This window comes from Nesoenas mayeri, assembly GCF_963082525.1.
Source record: "Nesoenas mayeri genome assembly, chromosome: 10".
In the NCBI taxonomy this organism is placed as follows: Eukaryota; Metazoa; Chordata; class Aves; order Columbiformes; family Columbidae; genus Nesoenas; species Nesoenas mayeri.
Genome location: NC_137560.1, coordinates 3,301,483 through 3,325,160, shown reverse-complemented (window position 1 = coordinate 3,325,160; position 23,678 = coordinate 3,301,483). Strand labels below are relative to the sequence as shown.

Genomic DNA, 23,678 nt, shown 5'->3' with positions numbered 1-23,678 from the left:
AAATTGTGCCTGACGACCTCAGAGCCCTTTAACTTCAGCCACAGCTGTGGATCAACATTGGCACCTAGTGGCTGCTGAGAGCGGCCAGGGACAAGAGCTCCTCCAGCCTTGTCACCCGTGGGTACCAAGCCCTCAGTAATGGGACGTGACAGAGTGATTTTCCAAACCAGCTCCCGATTACTGTTAACTTTTCCTAAAGCCTTAATGCAGGTCTTTGGTCACCAAGTGTCACATGGTGAAAGTCACAAATTGTTTTCTATTGACAGAAAACTATCATGCTGTTACTATACTTCTGGACGCTGACAATACAATTTCAATTTACTTTCTTCACTGTGATTAATCATTTTTAGACCTTGGGTTTTCTGCTACTACAACTCCCAAAGACACAGCTCAATCTTTATATTATAACTCAACATATGTTTTCTTTATTCTGTTCTCCTGAAGTCATGATGAACTTTAATCTAAGTTAAAATTTGACTAACCCCTTTGATGCTGTAGCTTCATCCTATCAGGGTGCAATAAAGAAAAAAATTATAAATTAAGTAACTAAAACAAAATAATGAAATCAAAACAGATAGCGCTTGGCGGGGGGGTCCTACCATTCTTCCCCTGTTCCTCAAAGTCTGAGATCATTCTGAGATAGTTTCAAAAAAGAATAAAAACTCAACAAAATCAATCCTAAAAGACAACAAAACTAACAAATCTGTGGCAATCTGGTAGCTATCCTCAATACAGTTAGAGAAACCTTTGTAGATATACTTCAAATACACAGTATGCTTTTTCTCAAGCAGCTTCTGGGGGTAGAGATTCTTAACATTTTTTACTTAAGCAGTTAGCGAGTTTCAGCTCACTGCACTTTCAAGCACCTTGTGAGGGAAAACAACACGTTCAGGTCACTGATGGCAATTTCACATTTACAGCAACTTCCAGCCAAGAAACTTCAAGTTGTGTGGAAGTTCTGTCCCCATGCTCACTGCTGCAGAAGCCGTGCAAGACACACCAGGCCTGAGGCCCCAACGTGTCTCCCGATCAACACAAACCAACCCCCAGAGCCAAACAAGTCCCACCAGCTTAGTGGGAGAGGCCCCATTTAGAATCATGGAATCATTTAGTTTGGAAGAGACCCTCAAGATCATTGAGTCCAACCATAACCCAACTTAACTGAACAGGCCAAAAGCCATCAGTGAGAGTCCAAACAACGTGAACACCTGGAGAAAAGAAGAGAGAGCTGATGACTCTCTGTCTTCCTGCTTGTGCTCAAAATAGTTGGTTTATTTTATTTGCTGTTGTCATGGATGAAAAAGCCCACCTTTTATGCATAACCTGAGAGAGTTTTAGGCTACTCCAGGAAATTCTGGTTTCAACACTTTTTCAGTAAATGCCATGCTAAGGTGCTTACCGATGGTTTCAAGCGTATGGACCCATTTTCATGGCAATGGCAGCAGTGAGAGTGACCCTTGGAGCTCTGGCCGTGCTTCACCTCCCGTACCTCCTGCAAAGGATACAGCCCTCGGTTATTACTTGAAAAAGACTCATAACTTGTGAAGCAGAGATTGCTGCAAATGCAACATTATTTTTTTTCACTCTTTCGGGGGCTACTTTCTCTTTGTTTGTAACTATTTATTCATTGATTGCAAATATGGCTTCACGAGACAGATACAGATACTTCATTTTGTCCTTGTTACCATACTAAACCACAAACTGGTTTTGCAGGACTTTTCATCATGACCAAGTGAGTCTCCATATTTTAACTGTTTTATGTATTTATAATAAATACATATATTTATTTGATATATATATATATATTTCTAAAGGCACAAGCATCCAGGAACCAATCTCTTTTTTTTTGAGCATTGGCTACTCCTCTTCATATCATAATAAAGGACCAAGCACATCCCACATGTACTTTTTTTAATCCACATTTGAGACAGTTAACTGTCAACTATAGTCAAATTACTATAAAACAATAAAGAAAAACCTGTTCAGCAGAGGAGCAAGATTTATATTATTTACATCGGAGCTGATACCTTACCAGCCTCATTAAATTTAACTGAGCTGTGTGATGTAACTATATGCACATATACATCAGTAGCAGCATCTATCATGACAACAAATATAATTGAGGAACACATTTATTAACCTTGATTAATGCATATATTTTTCTTCTCTTAGTGTTAGTGATAATTTCTTTATAATGCAGCCTAAGTCTGGCAAATAAAATACTTAAATTTCTGTTTCCCAACACTGAGATACCACCTGTAAACAGAAGGAGACTTGTCCCTGCATCAGAGGCCATCAAATACCAGGTAGGGATCTGGTTTGTCAAATTCTGTATACAGAATTTGGCAAAATCTATAACATTGTACTTAAATACCTTTGAAGTATAACAGTAATATAACAACAGGGGTCAAAATCAGATTTTGTAATATATCCCATGGAAATATATCAAAGGATTCACAAGCTTTTCAGGCCAAATTTAACCATGTATTTGACTACATCTGAACTTCAGACATACAAATTAATTTCATCGACTGTTTTCAGATCAAAACTTTGAGGAGAGTAGAAATAAACATCCAGTAACATAGAAACTGAGAGCAGTTGAGAAGGGGAGCACGCTATTTGAGTGGGCAGAACACGGCCCGCGGAGCTGGAAAGGCAGAACGTCCACGTTAGTGCTGAGCTCTCGGCACAGGGTCAGAGAAAGCTCAACACAAACCAGCTCCACGCTTCTCCCGTGAGGTACACACATGTCCTTCGCTTGTGTCATTTTCCAAGTACATTCAAGTATAAAAATCAGTCCTCCAACTATCTGTGTGCACCATGCAAATGATCTTAAAATTAAGACCATTTTTGGCATATTCAGAAAGCAAATAAGGAGCTTTGCAGTCACTTCAGGTAGAATTAAATCCTGCCACTCTGATAGTGATGACAAATTTTTATAAGACACTGAAAAAAAATATTCATTTTGGTGAGAATTTCAAAATGCTTAAATGCAAACAAAATGCAGAGGCTTGTGTAATACTCTTCTAGCAAACCAACTATTTCGTTCTTTCACATTATCGGTATGATAAATAAGATAAAGCAAAGACTTACTGACCTGAGTGGGAAATCAGTTTCAGTTCAGAAATTAAAACCTCCATCCAGTATTACTACCTGATGTTAGACTTTTTTGGAGAACATAGCAGTATTGCTAAGTACTCAGCAGGTATATTCCAAAACTACAGAGATATCTTTTTCATGCCAATCATGTCTAGACCTGAACTGTCTATGTATCACCTCAATTGCAAAGAATTCATACAGATAGACTATTAATTCATTTGTATGGCTAACAATCTCAAATGAGTAATACAAAATTGCTCTTTATTCTTATACTTACTGTTCAGTGACTCAAAACTGATGCCAAATGTGCTGTGTATGAAATTAAAACAAAAATACTATTCTATTCATTTTTTAAAAAGGCATTTGCTTATCAGATTTTCTCCTTTTATGTATGCAAGACCTCCTTGCTTCTCATTTGTCTAAATCCTCCAGAGGCAGCATTACTAAGACAAAGATCTGGACTGTATTCCGTACCAGCAAAGTTATTTCACATGTTCTAATCTGTGCTGCACCCATGCAATTCAAAGACAACAGTTGGTACAAATACTGTGGTTTTGATTTAGCCTCGGCTTTTTTATCACTGGTGATGGGGCAAAACCAATCATAAATCCAGCTTGCTCTCAGGACAAAAATGGGGCTGCAAGTCAGGAGAGGAAAAACATTTTTTATTTAGGCTGAAAACACATTGAGTCAATGACACCATATTTCCCTAACACTATTTTTACAGTCCATGCTCGGAATCAGTAGTTTTCTTAACCTAGCTTTATTAGTCCGGCAACTAAATTATCATGCCATAGACATACCGCCTTCTTGCTTGAGGAGGATAAAAGTTCCAAGGCAGTTCAGAGCTGAAAATTCACAAGGCAATAAACTGCAGGAGGGTTTGGGGAGTACTGACAGCACCATGACATTGTGACAACTGTTACACTTATTAGCCCCTCTGGTATGATAAGAGGAACAAAAGTCTTTTAGAAACAAGACTAGACCTAATGTAATGAGACCAGGCAAAATGTAACAGGAATTTAACAGAGAAACAACAGCTCTGTAGGGACTGGCCATGAGGCAAAGCGGGACAGCCTTGGTCTGCAGGCTGGGCAAGCGGGATGTTCCACCCGATAAAGCAAGAGCTCCATGGCTTTTGCTGCGCAGCAGCACAAACTGACAACACACACACTCAAGAACCCAGGACAAGGAGCCGACACTGGTGAGCCGGGGGGACCAGGCTGCCAGGAGCAGAGACCCCAGATGGAGACCCTCAAATATTTGGGAAAACTGGAATGTGCACTTGAAATGAAGCTTTGCTGGCTGCATGTCAGTTCCATATTCTAGACATAGTGAAACATTGTTTGTAGGATATATTCTAGATTTGCTCAAATCACAAGGCCAAAGTAACAGTTCTCAGGAAATAAGAAACCTGTGAGACATAAGTCTTAACTTGGAAAATATCTACACAAACTCTTCAGAGCTGAAGTAATCCTTATGGTACTAAATGAAGAAAATGGGACACTTCATTTTTTTAATCTCACATGCAGACATTTCAGATTTCACATAGGAGAAGCAGCAGCAATCACAGCATAAATACTGACAAAGTATGTTGAAAAGAGAGGAAGTATTCACAGCCACTACTTACCCTATTCACGCATTTCAGAAGGCAATGGAGAACAGTATGTTTCAAACAAAGACACTAACATGAGATCATACTCAGAAAAAAACCCAAGCCTTTTACAAACTGTAAGTAGAAGAAGGTAGAATGTCTTGAAAGCCAAACACGCAGTTGTAGAGAAATGAGAGAGCAAACTTCTTTAATGAACAAAAACACCACTAGATAAAGAACTCAGGATCTATGTGCTGCCACAAGCTGGGATGCATTAGCTATATGACTATATATGCAGGAATGAGCTGCAGTTTAACTCACTGGAACCTCTGTTTTTACCCCAGGTGATTTTTACACTATCAACAACAGTCATGCTATTTTTTGTAGATTTATAACAGTTTTTTACTTTTAAAGTGTTTTTTGGGAAGAAAATTGTTCATATATATATATTCAAGAATATATGCACACAGGCACATATGTACAAGTATATATATACACACACATATATATATCACAGCCATATAAATATACATCTTCAAAAAACATATTCACATACCTTATATGCCCTTACTAAGATAAAGATATCTAGGCTGATACCATTGAATGTTTTACAATCTTTCTTTCATTTTATTACATCAACACTAAAACATCACTAAGCCAAAAAGAGAGTTAACAAATGCAAAAAACAACACCGAAGGAGGACAATTTACACTGCCTAAAACTGATTCCTAGATTAAATGCATCAGCTCTGAAAAGAAAACTTGAGCAGTACGAAAAGCTTTACCTAATCGATGCGCAGCATCATAATTTTTGAAGGCGCAAATACATTAGAATAACCTCAGCTCCCTCAGCCATCTGCACCAGGGAAAGGAAAAGTTACCACCAAGAAATCCAGCTATTGTGACAAGTATCAGAGGATCTCAGACACGTGGAGACTGTGAAAACACAGATTTTAAGATGTCTGATAAAGTTGCAGGTATGTTAATCTCACACAGAAAAATAAAAAGTTAGCGAGCTATGCAGATTTCCAGGTGGTTCTTTACCAAGCAACTTTTCATGAATGTGCAGCCACAGACCAACAGGTAAATCCTCAGTTTGTGTGCACGCTCTGTGGGATTCTGGTTGCACTAGAAATGCAAGAGAGGAAGACTAACAAGCATACGCGCTGATCAAAAGTGTTTCACCCATTCCCCCTACTCCACATTCCTGAAGGCGCATCTACAATCTACAGTGGCAAGATGACTCAGGGCAACAAACAACTCCAGGAACTGCACAGATACCCGAAACTAGGGGACTGGCCTGTGATGATTTGCCAGACGCACCTGACTGCAAGGAATCAGGGGTTTCAGTTTCAGCAGCAACTCTTGGTGCTTCAAACTGTGATTAACAGCTGTTTTAAGAAATCCGTTCTGTTAATTGGGATGGTTTCTGTAGCGGTATGTCTCTTCTTACGCTCTTTGAGATAAAACCAGTGCAATGACTGGCTTTCGTTCTCTATAGAATGCAGACAAGGAAAACAGATGGGTCACCAGGATTGATAAAAGCTTTTAGAAACTAAGCAGGGGAGAATTTGCATTGCATTCATCCAGAAGATGATTAAACTATGTATATGAATATAGCATTTCAAATGACAACTGAGTCAATTGAAAGGAATTGGAAATAGCTTATGGCTTCTAATACTCAAAATGCATAACTTGGAAAACTTCACGAATGCAATTAATTTTTTTTTAAATTACCAGCTTGTTGCGGAACTTGGCTGATAACACTCCTGTTAGGTACCAAACGCATCACACATGACAAAGTCATACACTTTGCTGAACAACTGCGTAACAGAAGCTATTTCATTGCTGGGAATCACCCATGGAGGAGACAGAAACGTTCTCCTCAAAGCAACGCTGGGCTGTGCAGGCCCACCAGGAGAAGAGCTCCACAAAAATCCTTGGTCAGAGAAGTTTTAGACCCCAAATTCATCCCTGTTTGTTGGTCAGCAGCTTCCTTAGAATTTGACAGTTTCACTGCCACTCGTGCTCGTACAATAACAGACCAGGCAAAAGCAAAAGTTCTGCTAGAATGGGCCACAAGTGATACAATTAGCATCATTTTTCAAGATTCCAGGAGTCTTCCAAGTGCTACAATCACTGTAGCTTTGAGGGACAAACAGTTGAGTAATTACTTTGTATATTTTACATTTCTTATAAAAAGTAAACATTTATTTAGCAGATATCTCTTTCAAAAAAGAAAGTACAATATATTACTATTTTTATTGTCTTGAAGAAAGCAATCCATTCAAGCTGACTCAGCTATAACATTAGCAGGATCTAAAGCCACCCAGAAATACAGGTGCTTAAACATTATTTTAACCAAAACCTAACCAAAGTAAGTTTGGACCACATAAGGAGCACTAACACACCAAATAGCATGCCTGCATTATAAATACAAGGAGGAAATGTTGAAATTCGCTGAAAATTTTATCTTGGAACACAGTAGAAACAATGTACCAACCAAGCTATCATTCAAGTAGTCTTGGTTTTCAAGAACAATTTTGGCAATTGTTCTATATCCACACTGGAAGCTATTAAGAATGAATGCTCGCTACTGCACAGAATTACAGCAAACTAGAAACTTGTAGAGTCATTGCACGATTACAAAACTTACTTTGAACCCCTACTCTCTGCTCCTCCAAACAGTGCTGCACAAGATTGGGTAATATATTTCAGGACTCCTCGTGTTTTTCCAGTGTTTGATATGAGATCACTGTGTATGTTTATTTAGAAGGTCAGAACTTAATTTGCTTTGTAACTCCAGATCTCAAGCAGCTGCTTTGAAATAGAATACAGTCTCCCACTATCAAACGCGGCAATCGCAAGCGACCTTGCACCTGTAGCAAAGGCTCTGAAGCTCAACCCCTTCGCTAGAGTTGAAATGTAACTTGTGTTGTTAAACTGAGTCACTGGAGTGAAAAGGAAACTGTGACTAAGGCCAGTATAGGGGACCTTCTCCCGTGTTTTGGTGCTGTTTTCTAGTAACTACTGAAGCGGCACTAGTGGACAGACTGCTGTTGACTACTGAGTGTTTTCTGGCACTCCCTGCTCCGATGAAGGACTCCAGTACAGCCAGATACAAATTGGAATTGACTCAAACTCATTTTGTTTTTCCTAATCTTCGCATGAAACAGGTGTTAAACCCAATGGAGTCAGGATTAATCAGAGACAAGCATTTTAACATTCAAACCACGATTTATGGCTTTCACAACTTGAGAGAACTAATGAAAGATCCCTCATTTGAGTGTAACAACATAATGTGACAATGTATGGGTTTTGTTTGGGGAATACTTCGTTTTAGAAGCAGTTAAAGGCTCATGATGACAAACGGCAACAATGACAGTCGGTAGAAAAAAAGAGTCTGTAATCATCTATAGCAAGAATAATAGATTTATAATTCTCTGTATGCAAGTAGTACCTTTATTTTCCCACTAAAATGAGGTCATACAATTAATTCAAAATATTAGAGACTGCCATCTCTAGCAATGTTTCTTCCTAAATAATCTAAGTTCCTTGAAGTGCTTTGCTCAGATACTGAAGACATAAAAAGTCCTAATTAGCATGACAGCATGTGCCCAGTGATGTCTTATTTCCTCTTTAACACCTTTTTTCTGTCCTGTTTGATCAATATCCTAGAATTCAGTGGCAGCTTAAGCCAGTATTGCAGGCTACCAGGAACAGAACGCCTTTGTTCCTGCCTGACGCAGGACTCACACCTCTGCTCTAGCTCGCAGGTTACCATGGATTGCCAAAATATGGACACCTGAAAAGGAATCATTGGGAAGCCACCCAAAAATCCATGGATTTGGAGCAATTCAAGACAAGCTGGCCTGGTTGGTCTATGATAGTCATAGATCAGGTTGTTCACATCCTGCACAAACACCTATGGGAAATTTCGACCCTCGCTCTCTGGCATTAAACAGTTTCATTTCGAGATTTGGCATTTGAAACTATGAGGATGGAATTGTGCAAATCTTTGTTACAAAGAACAGACTAAGAAAGTGTGCTGTGTCAAAGGATTCTATTAGTAAAGCTGATTTTTATAAGCACCTCGACTCACCACATAATCTAAAGGACCCATTGAAGAGCAGTTTGTTTTGTAGACAAGCCAGGCAGCAGTTAAAACACGATTAATTCCAGATTCCTCAGATATACCTACCTCAACACACATAACCAGTTTGTGATGCAAGAGGAAATGGCCTCAAGTTTCACCAAAGGAGGTTTAGATGGGATAGTAGGAAAAATTTCTTCACTGAAAGGGTTGTCTAGCACTGGAACAGGCTGCCTGGGGAACTGGTTGAGTCACCATCCCTGAAGGTATTTCAAAGATGTGTAGATGTGGCACTTAGGGCCATGGTTTAGTGGTGAACTTGGCAGTGTTAGGCTAAAGGTTGGACTTGATGATCTTAAAGGTCTTTTCCAACCTAAATGATTCTATTATTCTACTCTGTGAAATATTCACACAGACGTGTATGTAAGACAGGTAACATGATGTTAACAGTTTTGAAGACGTGTCTGAACAGTGCAGCACCTTGCACAGGTGAAAAACCGTAGCCCTGAGCCTTGGCCTACAACTCTGGAAACAAACCACACCCCAGCTCAGACCTAAACATGAAAAGCCAACAAGGCAAATCAGCTGCACTTCCTGGATGACTCAATGGTGTAATATTGCACCTGTTTACTGCTATGTGTCAGTAACTGTAAAATACATCAGCAGGATGTATAACACAAAACTTAGTCCAGCAAGAATGTGAACAAATACTCACTTGTGTAGGTTCTCTGTGCAGGACTAGGGCAGTGGTAGCGATGAATGGCTTATCAGTGCCACTTGGGACTGCTGACTGTAACACACTTGACATCTACTTTGGTAAACACAGAGTAAAATTCAACTGCAATCACCGCATTTCTGTGTCACCAAAAGCTGTACCGTTTCATGATCCTTCCCAGGCAGTGACTGCATTAAATTCTTTTTAGTTCCACTGGGGATAAGTAAGGGTTGCTGTCAGACCTCATTCTGGAGGTGCTTTAAGCCCTTTTTCCTGATGTTTGATCATCCTGTGCTCAGAGGCCAATGTGTTGTAGGAGAATCTATGCTGCTTAGGGTCTGAGGATAATTCCACCAGGTAAATGTCCTGTCCTCTTTCTAACCCTAACAAGTAGCTGGTTTTCTTCAGCAGAAGAAAAGCTGAGTCAGATTTAGGGTTGATGTGTTCCGGTTTAAGAAAAACTATACAAGTTGCACTTTCTGAGACACCCTATATAAACAGTGGTTTAAGATAACTTAAATATGCCTATTTTAGCAACCACTCCTCAGGCTTCTCTCAATGTGCCAGTTCCACATCCCCTTCTGGAAACATGACAGTCCAGCTGAGGTTCCTTCTGGCTTGTAAACAGCCCTTCGCCAGAAGCCTGTCTGACAAGAGGGGTGCTGCACTCACAGCAGAGCGCGTGCACTCACAACTCACGACCGCTGACTCTAACACACTCTAACACATCGTCTAAACACACGATGGTTCACGCCGGACCGCGCCCCGAGCAGACCCCGCCAGCCCCGGCCGGGCATGCCCGGGAGGCGGAGAGAGGGAGGGCCGGGCGCGGGCGGGCCCAGCGCTAGGCCCGGCGCGGCGGGGGGCGGCGGGCGCTGCGCACAGCGCACAGCCCGGCTCCCCTCGGCGGCGGGCGCAAGGCCGCAGCGATGCCCGGCCCGGCAGTGTCGGGGGCAGCGGCGGGGCCCGGCCCCGACCCGGAGGAAAGCTACGACTTCCTCTTCAAGCTGGTGCTCATCGGGGACGCCAGCGTGGGCAAGACCTGCCTCGTTCAGCGCTTCAAAACAGGGGCCTTCGCCGAGCGCCAGGGCAGCACCATCGGCGTGGACTTCACCATGAAGAGCCTGGAGATCCAGGGCAAGCGGGTGAAGGTGAGCGGAGCGGCGGCCTGGGGCGGAGGGAGCGGCCGGACGCTCCGGTTCCGGGGCAGGCAGGGAGCCGGGGCTCATCTCCCGGCCTGCCCCCAGCGCCGCGGAGCTCCGGGCCGCCGCAGCCGCCGAGATGCCGGCGGGGTCGTCCGGCCCCGGCCCGGCTGCCGGAGGAGGAGGCGGCGGTGGCGAGCGGTGCCGCCCGCCTGGGTGCCCCGTCCCGCTGCGGACTTGCCCGGGGCTGCTGCTGTGTCCCGGGGCGGGCTGCTCAGCGCCGGTGCCGCGCTGCTGAGCGCCAGTGCCGCCTTCCCGAGCCCTCCCGCGGGCGAGGAGGGACCAAGCGCATCAGTGGCCGTGTTTTGCTGGGGCAGGAACAGCCGTGCAGCCGCAGGCTGGGCTGGTTCCTCGTTAGCAGCGCCTGAAGGCCGGTAAAAGCCCCTCCAAGGCTCACTTGCGGCCGGGCTCTGCCGCCGCTCTGCTGTGAGTGCAGCACCCCTCTTGTCAGACAGGCTTCTGGCGAGGGGCTGTTTACAAGCCAGAAGGAACCTCAGCTGGACTGTCATGTTTCCAGAAAGGGATGTGGAACTGGCACATTGAGAGAAGCCTGAGGAGTGGTTGCTAAAATAGGCATATTTAAGTTATCTTAAACCACTGTTTATATAGGGTGTCTCAGAAAGTGCAACTTGTATAGTTTTTCTTAAACCAGAACACATCAACCCTAAATCTGACTCTGCTTTTCTTCTGCTGAAGAAAACCAGCTACTTGTTAGGGTTAGAAAGAGGACAGGACATTTACCTGGTGGAATTATCCTCAGACCCTAAGCAGCATAGATTCCCCTACAACACATTGGCCTCTGAGCACAGGATGATCAAACATCAGGAAAAAGGGCTTAAAGCACCTCCAGAATGAGGTCTGACAGCTACCCTTACTTATCCCCAGTGAAACTAAAAAGAATTTAACGCAGTCACTGCCTGGGAAAGATAATTAAACTGTACAGCTTTTGGTGACACAGAAATGCGGTGATTGCAGTTGAATTTTGCTCTGTGTTTACCAAAGTAGGTATCAAAGTCCTCTATTCTTTTTTTTTATATAGAAATTAACTTTGAGCAGATAATTAAAAGCAGAGAAAGTTGCAGAAATGGAAGAAATGAAGGCTTAAATTTTTTAGGAAAGGAGGGGGATTAGAAGTTCCACACCTAGCCAAGGTGTTTATTTTCTTGGCAGTATCACACACTTCCCTATCACATATAGCTGTGGTTAGCAGATGAAAAGGAAACTTGGATTTTCTGTCTGTGCTGTTATAATCTCTTCTGTGCTTTCTAGCAAGGGAGCTGTTGGAAGTGGGGTTTCTCCTTTCGGATTGAAGCCTGGCTCCATATAAATGCCAGGCACATAGCAAGTGACAAATGTGTCTGTTCCTGGTGCCAGGGGGCTGGCCACAGAGTTGGGGAGCAGGAGAGGACTGGCCCAGGAAATAACCCCAACTCCCTACCTGTGCTCTTTCTTCTTGTCACTTCTTACCCCTGAATTAGTTGTCAGTCTGTAATGAAACCTGTGGGTTGTTGCTAAGTGTTTTACAAAAAAAAAAAACAGTAAGAAAATGCAAGCTCTTGAGGCTTTTTCCTTGGAATGTTCTATACTTCCCCTTAGAACAAAAATTAGGGAGGCACAGATTGAAGAAGAGTATTTTAAGCATTACTTTGGGCAAATTAATCCAACATTGTTGCCTATTTACCTTATAGATATTTTTGGTAGCTGCTGAGTCAGGGACACAGCTAGAATATGAAAACATTTGCTTGGGAGTTTTTCTTTTTTTGGTCTGTTAAGGAGTTGGTTATATGTGAAGTTTTAAATTCCACTCAGACTTTTCCAGTTTGATTGAGCTTTCAGAGCAGCCCATCCAATCTAGGTAGGATTGTTCAGCATGCTACAGGAAATGGAAAACAAGGATAATACTTTTGTGGGCTCCCTTATAGAGTAGGTAAATAAATTCTTACTATCAGATGTGTCTTGCACATTTGACAGATTTGGGTTTGGTGTGGGTTCCAGTGATTCTAGGAGGAGCACTTCAGCTCTCCAAACAGATCATATCCTGTCCCCATAGTAAACAAGCCTGTACATGTGCTCTGTGAGAGACACTGTGTGTCTCATTGTGTCTGGCTCAGTCATGTGAGACATACTGTGTTTTAACAGTTTCGGATAAATTGTTGATTGGGATGCCTCAGATCGAGGTGTTTGGGACATGTTTAAAATAAAGTTTGACCTTACAAAAAGATCCATACAAAAGCATGCCAGGTGATGATTTTCTGTGCTGCTCCCTTTTCATTATGGGTTTCTGCTACTCAAGACAGTGTCTTCATAAGGAATGTGAAGGCTTATTTTCTTCTTAGCAAACGGTGCAGAATACGACAATTCCTATTTTTATAATATTTTGTAAGCTCATCTTCAGATGAGAACAGAAGAAAGTCCCACGGAGCTTCTGAATGCTTGCTCCACATCCCCGATGGCCTAAGCTTCGTCTTTGGTCAGGACAATATTACAACACAACAGAGACTATGAGCCAGATACTTCTTTTGAGATTGAAACAAACATTTTACGGTTAATTGTGTTAGTGTCCTTGTCTGTTTAAAACTTCAAGTGTTGTCATTGCAGTTATATAATGTTTCTGAAATATTTGGTGCCCAAGGATTCTAAGTCTCACTTCCTTTTGATGCATTTTTGTTGGATAAGGGAAAAAAAGCATGTTGGGATACTAAAGAGATCTAAAAGTTCTGCAAATAACTCTGTAATTGTTGTTTTTAAACTCAAGGCTTTCTGTGCATCTTGAAGGTGCATTCTTTCAAGTGCCTTAAGTGATGCTTACTACACCACTGCTTCATCAGCTACTGAAGCTGACTAAACTTCAGATTTAAAGAGATGTTAATGCTTGAAAAAGGATCTATTAATAGACAGTCCTGATAACTGAAGCATTTTCTTTTTAAATAAAACAGTAAAGTATTGGCATCGTAAGCTTGCCCGGTATGTGCTAACCCTGATTTGCCAATATTTATCACTTCCAGAGAGGAAGAATATGTAAGGTTGTCTGCACCATCCAGTCTCCTGTTTCTCTTGTTCTTGTTTCAAGATCTCCAACTGTAATTTGAGAGGTTGTCCGGTGGGATGATAGAGGCCCATTGCCCGTGGGACAGGCTGTTGTGAGCCATGGGCTCCTGGAGGCGCTGGAGAAGGCAACCCGTGGGGAACAGAGCCAGGCAGGATTTGGCAGATCTAGAACACTGGGTTCTGCTGGAACTTCAAAGTCAAAGCTACCTATGATGACCACCTTGATTTTTATCACAAAGGCAAATTCTGACCAACATATATCCAGATTTTCCCCCCTCAGCTTTATGAAATGTCTGCAGTCTATTTTCATTTTTTAAAAATCTCTAGCATATGCTGTTTAACAGGCTGAAATTGTGGCATTCTGCCCTATAAAATACACCCTCCTTAGCTGGCAAAATCCTACAGAGTACAGACTGTAGTTCCCAAAAGTTGTGGTTGTTAACTTAATGCATAGTGATTAAACTCCTATTGATAAAGTAATTACTTGTTCTTTAAGTGTGAGAAAGCATCTGGCAAACAGAACAAAAAATGTTTTGTAACTGCTATGTCACTCTAAGAAAAGATTTATAAAATGGTGGAACTAAGACTACATAATGATAGGCAAGGACATTCTTAATTCCTAAGTCCATGAATTGTGATTAGTAATAACAAAATTCCTTTCTTTCACTGAATTTCCTCTTAAATTAATTGTGTGTCTCTAATATCTACTTTATGCTGTCATTTCATAGCGGTTTACATATACTGAGTATTTTTTCCTTTATGCCATAGTTTTTCTCTTGCTGTATCTTTCAGAAAGCAGCAGCAGAACACTTGAAAACGAGCACATTATTTTTCGGACAAATACTTCTTTATGTATCACTGCACTTTTTAATTTGCAAGCTTTTTCAGCCCATGTGATATCAAGATTCTTGGCTTTGATTCAGGCCTCATGGCTGTAACTATATTCCTTTCAGAATGGCCCAAAATATAATGTGTCATTATCTGGCCAAATTGCAAGTAATATAAAATTATGACTTGTTAACTGTCTTGATTCCTGACTGTTGTATTTAATAACACTGCTAAACAAATACAAGTGAAGCTATTGGTTACTCAATGGAAGAATATTCTTTGATATCCAGAGGAAAGTGTAGCTCTCTTCTGTGTTAACTACTGTGACACCCATGATGCTAACGCAAACAGGAATGCTGCATTCCCAGCAAACAGGGATTCCTCATTCTCTGAAGATGTTGTAGGGAAACAATTGAATGGATCCGTTTATCCTAACTGTGTATGGATATCGCTTTAAATTGAAATATGTTGCCATACAGATGTTGGTTTCGTTGCTTTTGACAAAAACTGTATGGGTTAAGTTTCCATATCGTTTCAGTAAGTTTTTTTTATGAGCAAGTGTTGTGATTTGTTAGTGGACAGAAATGTATATTATTGTTTGCTATTTGAGGTGACAGGATTTGGACACAGTTGGTTAAGAATCATTTAGCATGGTCTTTGCACCCACCATTTCATTGCTGGAAAATTTTATGGAAGTTGCTATATATTGAAGAATTCATAGCACAAAAGTGACATTTCTATCTTTTTAAAGGAAGATATCAGCAATAGGATGTACTTCGCTATTATTAATGCTCCTTCACAAGCAAAAGTAAACCTGAACTCCTGTGATAGTTTAGATGAACCAGGAAAGTTCTTAATAAGTTATGTAGGAAGTATGGGATGGAGAAATGTGTCTTGAGGCCATTTGTTAAGCCTTAACCTTTGATAAACAACATGTTTATCAATGCAAGAAGACGCCACGTCAAACCATTTGATAATACTCATGCTCTTTGGTCAACCTGTCACCCACTGTCTTAAAGAGTTTCAACTATAGAAATAGACAGAGTCTTCAAGCCTAATCAGACACCCCAGAATGTTCTTCTAGAGATCTACCATAAATTTTGCCACCTTCTGTTTTCCTTCTTACATTAAGTTGAAACATTCCTTGTTTCAATTTTTCTCTGGTGTCTCTCATCCTCCCATCATGTGCCAGTGTGAAGATCCTGGCTCAGTCTTGATGACCTCCTCCCAGGCACGGGCCAACAGCTGACAGGTCATCTCCAGTCCCTCTCCCATGCTCAATAAGCTTGTTTCCCTCAGACTCTTCTCACAGGGTGTGTACTCTGGATACCTGACCATGTTGATGGCCCTCCCCTGAACTTGCTCCAGTTCTTCAATGTCTTCCTTGCATGGGGGGTCCAAAACTGGACACTATATTTTAATTGGAATCTAACAAGTGCTGAATAAAAGGGAATAATCACCTCCCTTGATCTGCTGGTTCCTGGTCAGCTTGCTGCCTGCAGAGACACCCAGGCCTTTTCAGCACAGCCGCCCCCCAGGCAGCCAGAGCCCAGCCTGCGTCTGGGCAGGGGCTGAAGGAGATTAACTCCTTCCCAACAGGAATAGATGAAAAAGCAAATACAAAAAGATGTTCAAGACTTTGTCTAAAGTAATTATGGAAAGCTCCAATTCTACAGCGGTTATATGGAGTCATGAAAAAACTTACAGGAGTTAGTAGTTGGTTTAGTGCTTTGCTGTTCAGTACCAGCCAGTGCTAAGGGCTCTGCTGGCCAAAAAAGTTCAAAGCTAAGAGCAGATCAAAATAACCAGCTTTTGTAACTAAATGGGCATTCAATTGTAAACAATTAGCACAAGAAAGGTGGCTCATTGCCTTTGTTCACTTAGGGTATTCTGTCATATTCCTTCTGAACAAGGGGTGTTTATTCTGTGTTCTTTACCCTGTCCTCATTTGTCACTAGGGATGGTCCCCTTAAGACCTGCTACCAAACTCTTATTGCACAGGTGGTTTTCCGTAGTATCTTCACATGAATTTAACACAATCCTCCAGCAATCCCAGCTTCTCTCTTTCTTTCACCAAAATTGTTGTGAAAGTAATTACAAAGAAGGAATTGCTTAAAAGGTTACTAAGTGACAGACATGGCTTTCATCACATTATTTACAAAGCTGAAGCACTTAAATAAAGGAAATAAATAATTAAGAACTTTGTGTCATATACTGCATATGTGGTACACTTATACAATACAAAAGACTATATGATTGTACTTTTTTGGTAGCCTGTGGCTAGTACAGTTCACTTGGTATTTTGATTTTTAACATTTAACTTATATTGAGAGGCTTTTAAATGAGAAATACTAAAAGTAATTTTTTTTCCAAAGAATTTGCAATTGTTATTTCTTGTCAAGAGTTACCTGTTTGTAAAGATAGTTTAACAAAGAGACTATATAAAACTTTTACTGTAAAATGATGGGTCTAATTTGTAGTTGTGCTTGGTATTTATATATAGTTCTCATTTCTTTTTCAATAGAATTGTTTGAAATGTATCTGTGTACCCCTACTGGAGGAAATACTATTAACTTATGATCAGAACTGGTATTTTTGTAATGACTTATTTTTTTTTAAATCCTATATTGGACTGATTTGTGCTATACAGAGATATTTTTTGTAGAGTTTTGTAAGGATGCTGTCAAGCAAATTAGCTACATTTTGCCTCTAGGAATACATCTTCCTTTAAACTAGGTAATCTGCTTCAGAATACTTGCACACTCTATTATGTCTGTAGTGTGTGTTCTTATTGTTTTAAAATAAGGCAGTTATTAAAACTTCAAACACTGTGACAGCAAGGTTTTCAAGCTTCCAAATTGTGAGGAGTGAGTTGTTATTAGCCCCCTACAAAGTACCTTTGCACACTGAGCATGCTGCAAGGCAGACTGATCCTCACCAGCTAGAGCTGCCGGCTCTGCACACGTCTGCCAGAGACAGAACAAGGGCTCCTTGCTCAGCTTCAGGTGAGGTTATTGCATCGGCTCACACCCACCTTCAGCAACAAGTTAAATTGAAGGGGCATATTCATGATTAGTTCAAGACAACTGTGCCGTTACTCTCCTCCCTATGCAGTCTGTGTGCTTTCAGTATAATTAGTATTAACCCTTCAAACAAAAGGAAAAAACGTATTTTTCAGTTAAATCAGTGCTCTCTGTATCAGATTAACAGCTCCTAGTTTCAGTGCAGGGAGAGGGCAAGTTTTTGATGACTGTGTGGTCTCAGTTTGGCTGAAGCAAGTCATTAAACCATGCCCTTATTTGACTGACTTTCCCTGAAACAAAGAGTAAACACCCACCTGGCTCCTTCTGCCAGCAGAAGGGATGGAACAGTGACCAACATGTGTGTCAGTTGATATGTTTGCAAAGAAAGTATTGGATTTTGGGTCTAAGGTATCCCGTAGTCTCGACAATGAAAGCAAACCCACAACAAACTGATGATAATGTAAAGAGCTAAATAATTCAGAATCCTTACACAAAAGAGGAGTGACAAGTAGGGGATCATGAATTTCAGATTCTTAAGGGATGGAGCCTACCTGGAGGGCATAGGCTGGGACGATGCTGGCTGGGAGGAGATGGCTGGGAGCTCCTGGAAGGCCAGTCCTCTGTGCTGTTCCCAGCAGGATACTCAGGGCTTCAGCAACTGTGTGTAATACATTCAGTCCTGCAAACACAGATAGAAATGTTTGAGTGAAAAAATGTGTAGGGGTGCTGCAAGATCTTGTTGGTGACATTTAGAGGTTGTTTTATCACTACTGAAAGGCTGTGGAAATGGGGGGGGGGGATTGGGGTGCCAGAGAAAGGGAAATATCATATTCAGAAGGGCAAGAAATCCTGAGAACTACAGGCTGGTCAGACTCATTTTGGTCCCCCAGGAAAATCATAGAGCAGTACTTCCTAGAAGAATTGAGTTTTGACCCCACTTTGAGCAGGCAGTTGGCTTTGCCACCTCCCAAAATCTGTCCCAGCCTCAGTGATTCTATGGTACATACTTACACAGAGGTTTTCAAAATCCGGTGTACAGCACAAGGCCCAAGACTGGTTTGCTCAGTCACTCTGCAGGTAAATCCCTTCTATTTATACTATGTGAAAAGTGTAAGCTAAAACTTTTTTTTTTTTTTTTAATTTAAAAAGCTTATAATTATTCTATATGCACAGAATCTCTCAGACATCTTCCAAGAGTTGGGTAATCATCATTAGCCTTGTTTGCACTTTGCTTAATCACGTATTAAGATTTAAAACTATGTAACAGACACAAAGGTCTAGTGGGAGCCTAGAGTACAGAGAACATCTTACATAAACCTGCCATGAACTTCCTTGTCTCTAGTAATTGTCTGTTCTGTTAATAATCATTGCTTTGTGGTTTTCTGAGTCCATTACAGTCCCTTCCCCTTCTCTGAGAAAACTTTTACCAGGACAGAGAAGTACTTTTTCAGTGGAGTGATTCCTTTTAAGCTGTATAAATAACATTTGGGATCTAAATGCTTGGTTAGCACAGGAAAGTGATCTGATCAGCACAGCCTATTCCAAAATGAAAATTTATGCTAAAAAATGCAGCAGTCAGAAGATACAAAGTACTAACATGCAAAAGAACGAAATGGAAAAGTGATTCCATATGATTTGGTATAAAACATCACTGGCACATTGCATTTAGTTGTCTGCACTTGAAAAGAAAGGAGTTCAGAGGGAGGGGAACTAATTAACAGGTCTACACATATAGGGAAGATTTAAAAACCCAAGAATATTTGCTTATATCCTGTCTTGGTTAAGAGGAGATGCAGAATACATAAGGAATGGCACAAAGAGACAAGCAGTGGTCTCTCATGTCTCAATCCCCAAATGATAAATGAAAGTGCAACAGAAGGACAGAATATATACAATTTATAAAAGGAAATTCTTTGGTTTCATTGCTGCTGTGTATTAAAGCCAAGAGCTTTGCAAGATTCAAAAAGGATTAGAGATTTAAGTGGAGAATGAGAACATCCATAGTTACTTTAGATTAAAAGCTCCTGGAATATAAGCCGTCATGTTCTAGGACATTAGACAACCTATAAAAGAAGAGGCTTTAAAAAGAAGTTTTCCTTATGAGCAGGATATTGTGTTTGTCCACTCTGAGTTATTTGGCTTCTTCCTCTGGAACATCTAGTACTGGGAACTGAAACCCTCATAGCTCATACACTGCTGGATTTAGGCAAAAATCTCCGTATTTCTTCCTTCTGCCCAGATGTAATGTCTCTTCTACCACCTAAAAAAGGACAGGTGACTAGACTGACTATATCTTTGACTTCACTGAAACCCAGAATTGCTGGCTTTTCTAAAAGTTTTATGTTTTTAATATATATTCTTTTAGTTGTGTCATGTTTCCTTATAAAGCAGCATCAGTGCTCTCAGATGCCAGTACCACATCCTACTCCAGTTGTATTGTCCCTGCAGCAGAACTGGCAAAACCGTGCTGGTAGCTCAGAGGACAAGCTGATGAAAACCCATCTGTAGTTCCATTGACACACCAGGCGATGAACTGGATCGGCTTGCCTATGGACTAAGATCTTATTTTTCTAACTCTGTTAGAGAAGGTGCAAAGGGGTAGGGCTGGACAGACAAAAGTGATCATTTCATAACCTGCCACAGAAGGATGCATCAGAGCTCACCTGCAGGAACCCAGAGTGTCTCAACTGATACCAACTTCGAGCAACCAAGCACAAAAGGTTCTCCAGTGTATATTATTGTCCTTAAATCATGAACAAAGACCTAGAAAAACATGATGCCAGAATGTATTGTGTATAAGGGAGATTTATAAGAAGGCTATTGAATCAAGCCCTAGCTTTTAATTCAGTGTCTCGCTGTATGCTTTGTTTAATTTAGCTGCAGATCTGGGACACGGCTGGCCAGGAGAGGTTCCGAACCATCACACAGAGTTATTACCGCAGCGCAAATGGAGCGATCCTGGCGTATGATATCAGCAAGAGGGGCTCTTTCCTGTCCATTCCTCGCTGGATCGAGGATGTCAGAAAGTATGCCGGTTCCAACATTGTACAAATACTGATTGGTGAGTTAAAAATATTCATACCAAGAACTACATGTTACTGTATAATGTAATTAGTTGCAATAGTTGTTTAAGATAGTTAAAAGTTTTATTTTTGGTTGAAGTTAAGATGTATGTAATAGATCCAATTGGAAATTTTCCCAATTTTTTTTTTTTAATTAGGAAGTGCTGATTCATGAAAACAGAAATGTTTTGCTTTGATCAGTTTGTGCTAAGATGTAGCCAGCTTTGTATCAGAAGCCAGCTTTGAATCCTTTGTGTCTCACTTAATGGAGAACTGGGTGCCCAGGATCTCCGGGGGCACAGCTGCAGTGGAGCTACTCTCATGATAAGGATCAGAAGGTTGCCAGAGCCCAAAGAAGCTCCATCATAGCAAGCTAACGTGTTTTGGTGAACTGGAACACCCACATACTTCAGCAGATGGAGGATTTTGGAAGGACTTCAGGGCAATCAGGGTTTGTCAGTTCTCTGCTAGAAGTTCTGCTTCCCATCCCAAATTTTTCTGTCTCAGATGTGGCTCGAAGCCTGTAGACCTGTAGTATTCTACTGGTAAACTGCTGCTGTTTCATAAAATGGTTTTAGCTTTCACTTCTAGCCCATTTTTCTTCTGCTAAGGTCTACAGCCACCACTCTTCAGTTACTGACTTTTTCTGTTCGCTATAGCAGTCATACAGAAATACAGGGTGGAAGGGGCTTCGGAGATTATCTCATCCAGCCTGCTCAAAGCAAGGCTAATGGCAGGTTGGTCAGGGCCTTTCCAGTCAAATGTTGAAAATCTCCAAGAACGGAAATTCTGCAGCTTCTATGGGCAACCTGAGAACCTCCTGCTAAATACTTAGTCTAACATAAATAGTCATTATTACTCCATTGGTTTTTTTTCTTCCAGGAAACAAGTCTGACCTAAGTGACCTTCGAGAGGTTCAGCTGGAGGAAGCTCAGAGTCTGGCTGAACACTACGATAATATCATCTGTGCCATAGAGACCTCTGCGAAAGACTCCAGCAACGTGGAGGAGGCTTTTGTGAAGATGGCTACAGAGCTCATGATGAGGCATGGAGGCCCCATGTTCAGTGAGAAGAATACTGACAGCATCAAGCTTGACAGCAAAGACGTTGTAGAAAGCTGGGGATGTGGTTGCTGATCCAAGCTAAGTGATATCCCTAACTTTACTGGAATTTAGATGGTGCTTCACCCTAATGCTGAGTAGCATGGTAGCCATATTCTCCTCCTGTGAAACCAGCAGTTTTGTAGAAGTTAGACACAATCCTGTTTGCTTTGGTGTCTTATTTTTAAAAAGGGACTCTTGAGAGGTAGTCCTAAAAGCCAAGCCCTCTGAAAAACTCACTCAACATTTGTCCCCACCATTTTCTTTTGTGTAACCTTCATACAAGTTACAAAAGCAGAGGAAACAACTTAGAACTGGTGATGTGGGGTGAGGAGACAGATGGTTGGGGGAGAGACTGATGCACGCCCAAAGTCCGGAAGCATTTAGCATGGAACTGTTGGCAAAGGAAGTTGCTTTTGGAATAGGCAGTCTTGACAGTGTCTCTTTAAATCCTCAGCACTCCACCAATGACCAGAAAGTGATGGTGTCTTTGATGAAGGTTTCAAGTGTCAGAATACCCAAGGATTTGATTACAGGACCAAATAGCAGTCACCTGTCCTAGGGCATATGGATTGCTAGTTAGTAATGGAACAGGTGAGGAAGCCTTCTCTCAGGTTTTGTTATAATTTTTTTAAGTTATCATTTTAACAAAAAGCAAAATCAGCCTGAGCAATATCACGTGACTTGCTGTCAAGCAGGATGGGACCAGTGTAGTTATTTTAAATACAGCCTTGAGGAGAGGGTAGATGCGTTTCACTTTTTGCTGTTTGCACAGTGATAGCTCCCTTTTCCAAGTGGGTATCATTCAGTTTTTTGCCCTCAGGTCTCTTAATTTCATTCCATAACTCAAGACCTGCACCACTGGACGCAGGAACTGGAGAAACTTTGAACTGACTGGTAGCCATGATCTCCTGCCATGTGCCTAATGGTCATCTACAGGATGAATTCTGGTCATATATTTGACATCATGTTACCAGAGTGTTTATTGCTTAAGTAGCGTAAGTGGATTTGGGCTGTTTTTTAAACCATCTCTCTAAATACAATCTGGGCATATAATGGGAAAGAAGACTTCAGAATAGCTGAAAACTGCATGCATTGCAACCTCTTGGTTGTGGAAAACCAGCGTCTTTTCTAGTGATTCCCTCCCAACTTTGTATTCAACTGCTTCCCTCTCTCTATCACAAGTTACCAATGGCTTTTCATTTCTTGAAAACACTCAGCAGGAAAAATCTGTCACTGTTGATCAGAAGTCTACATTGTTATGGATTTGCAAAGGCAGCAGAAGCAGGATTGTTTTAAACTGCAGTTAAAGCAAAGGTATTCAGACGTGACAAGTGATTTTTGCAATCCCGATACTTTGAAGGAGGTTGTTTTCAGAAAGCACCCACTTAAAGTGAAGTCACTTGTTGTTTTTGAAAACCTTGATCAAAAAGGACCTGAACTGGTTTGCTACTAGGGCTACACCAGTTTTTAGCCATTCAACATATCCAGTATCATGAAAATCAAAAAGATTTAAGAAAGGGCTAGTGGATCCTAATTTCAATACTATTAATCTTCCTACAAAAAATATTAAACCAGTCTCTGGTCTTTTGTTTTTTTAAACTATGAGGTAGATAACTGAGGAGTTAGGGATGCTTTGTAGCCTGTTTGGTTCTAATTTAAGGGGTTAATTTTCAAGTTTTATAGTAGTGAGAGTGAAAGGGCCTTAAATTTTTCAATTAGTATTGTTTTCACAATTTGAGTATTTTATATGGAAGGGCAGGTTAAGCTCCAGTACTCAGTACTATTTTTGCATAGTTTTCCAGGACCTTCCCAGCACTCCTACATCCAAAGATAACAGGTAGTACATGTCCAGCAGTAGCTAGGCACTGAAAATGAGAATTGTCCAATCTCTAGATTTATTAGTGATTAGCAA

At 41.1% G+C, this 23,678-nt stretch overlaps 1 protein-coding gene across 1 annotated transcript; it reads left to right on the top strand.

The window, feature by feature from the left end:
- Nucleotides 1-10,429: 10,429 nt before the first annotated feature.
- RAB43 (RAB43, member RAS oncogene family) lies at nt 10,430-21,799 on the top strand (the record flags this gene model as incomplete). Its single annotated transcript, XM_080350736.1, has 3 exons — nt 10,430-10,651; nt 20,479-20,662; nt 21,546-21,799. The coding sequence occupies 3 exons, from the start codon at nt 10,430-10,432 to the stop codon at nt 21,797-21,799; spliced, it is 660 nt and encodes a 219-aa protein (XP_080206862.1).
- Nucleotides 21,800-23,678: the final 1,879 nt, after the last annotated feature.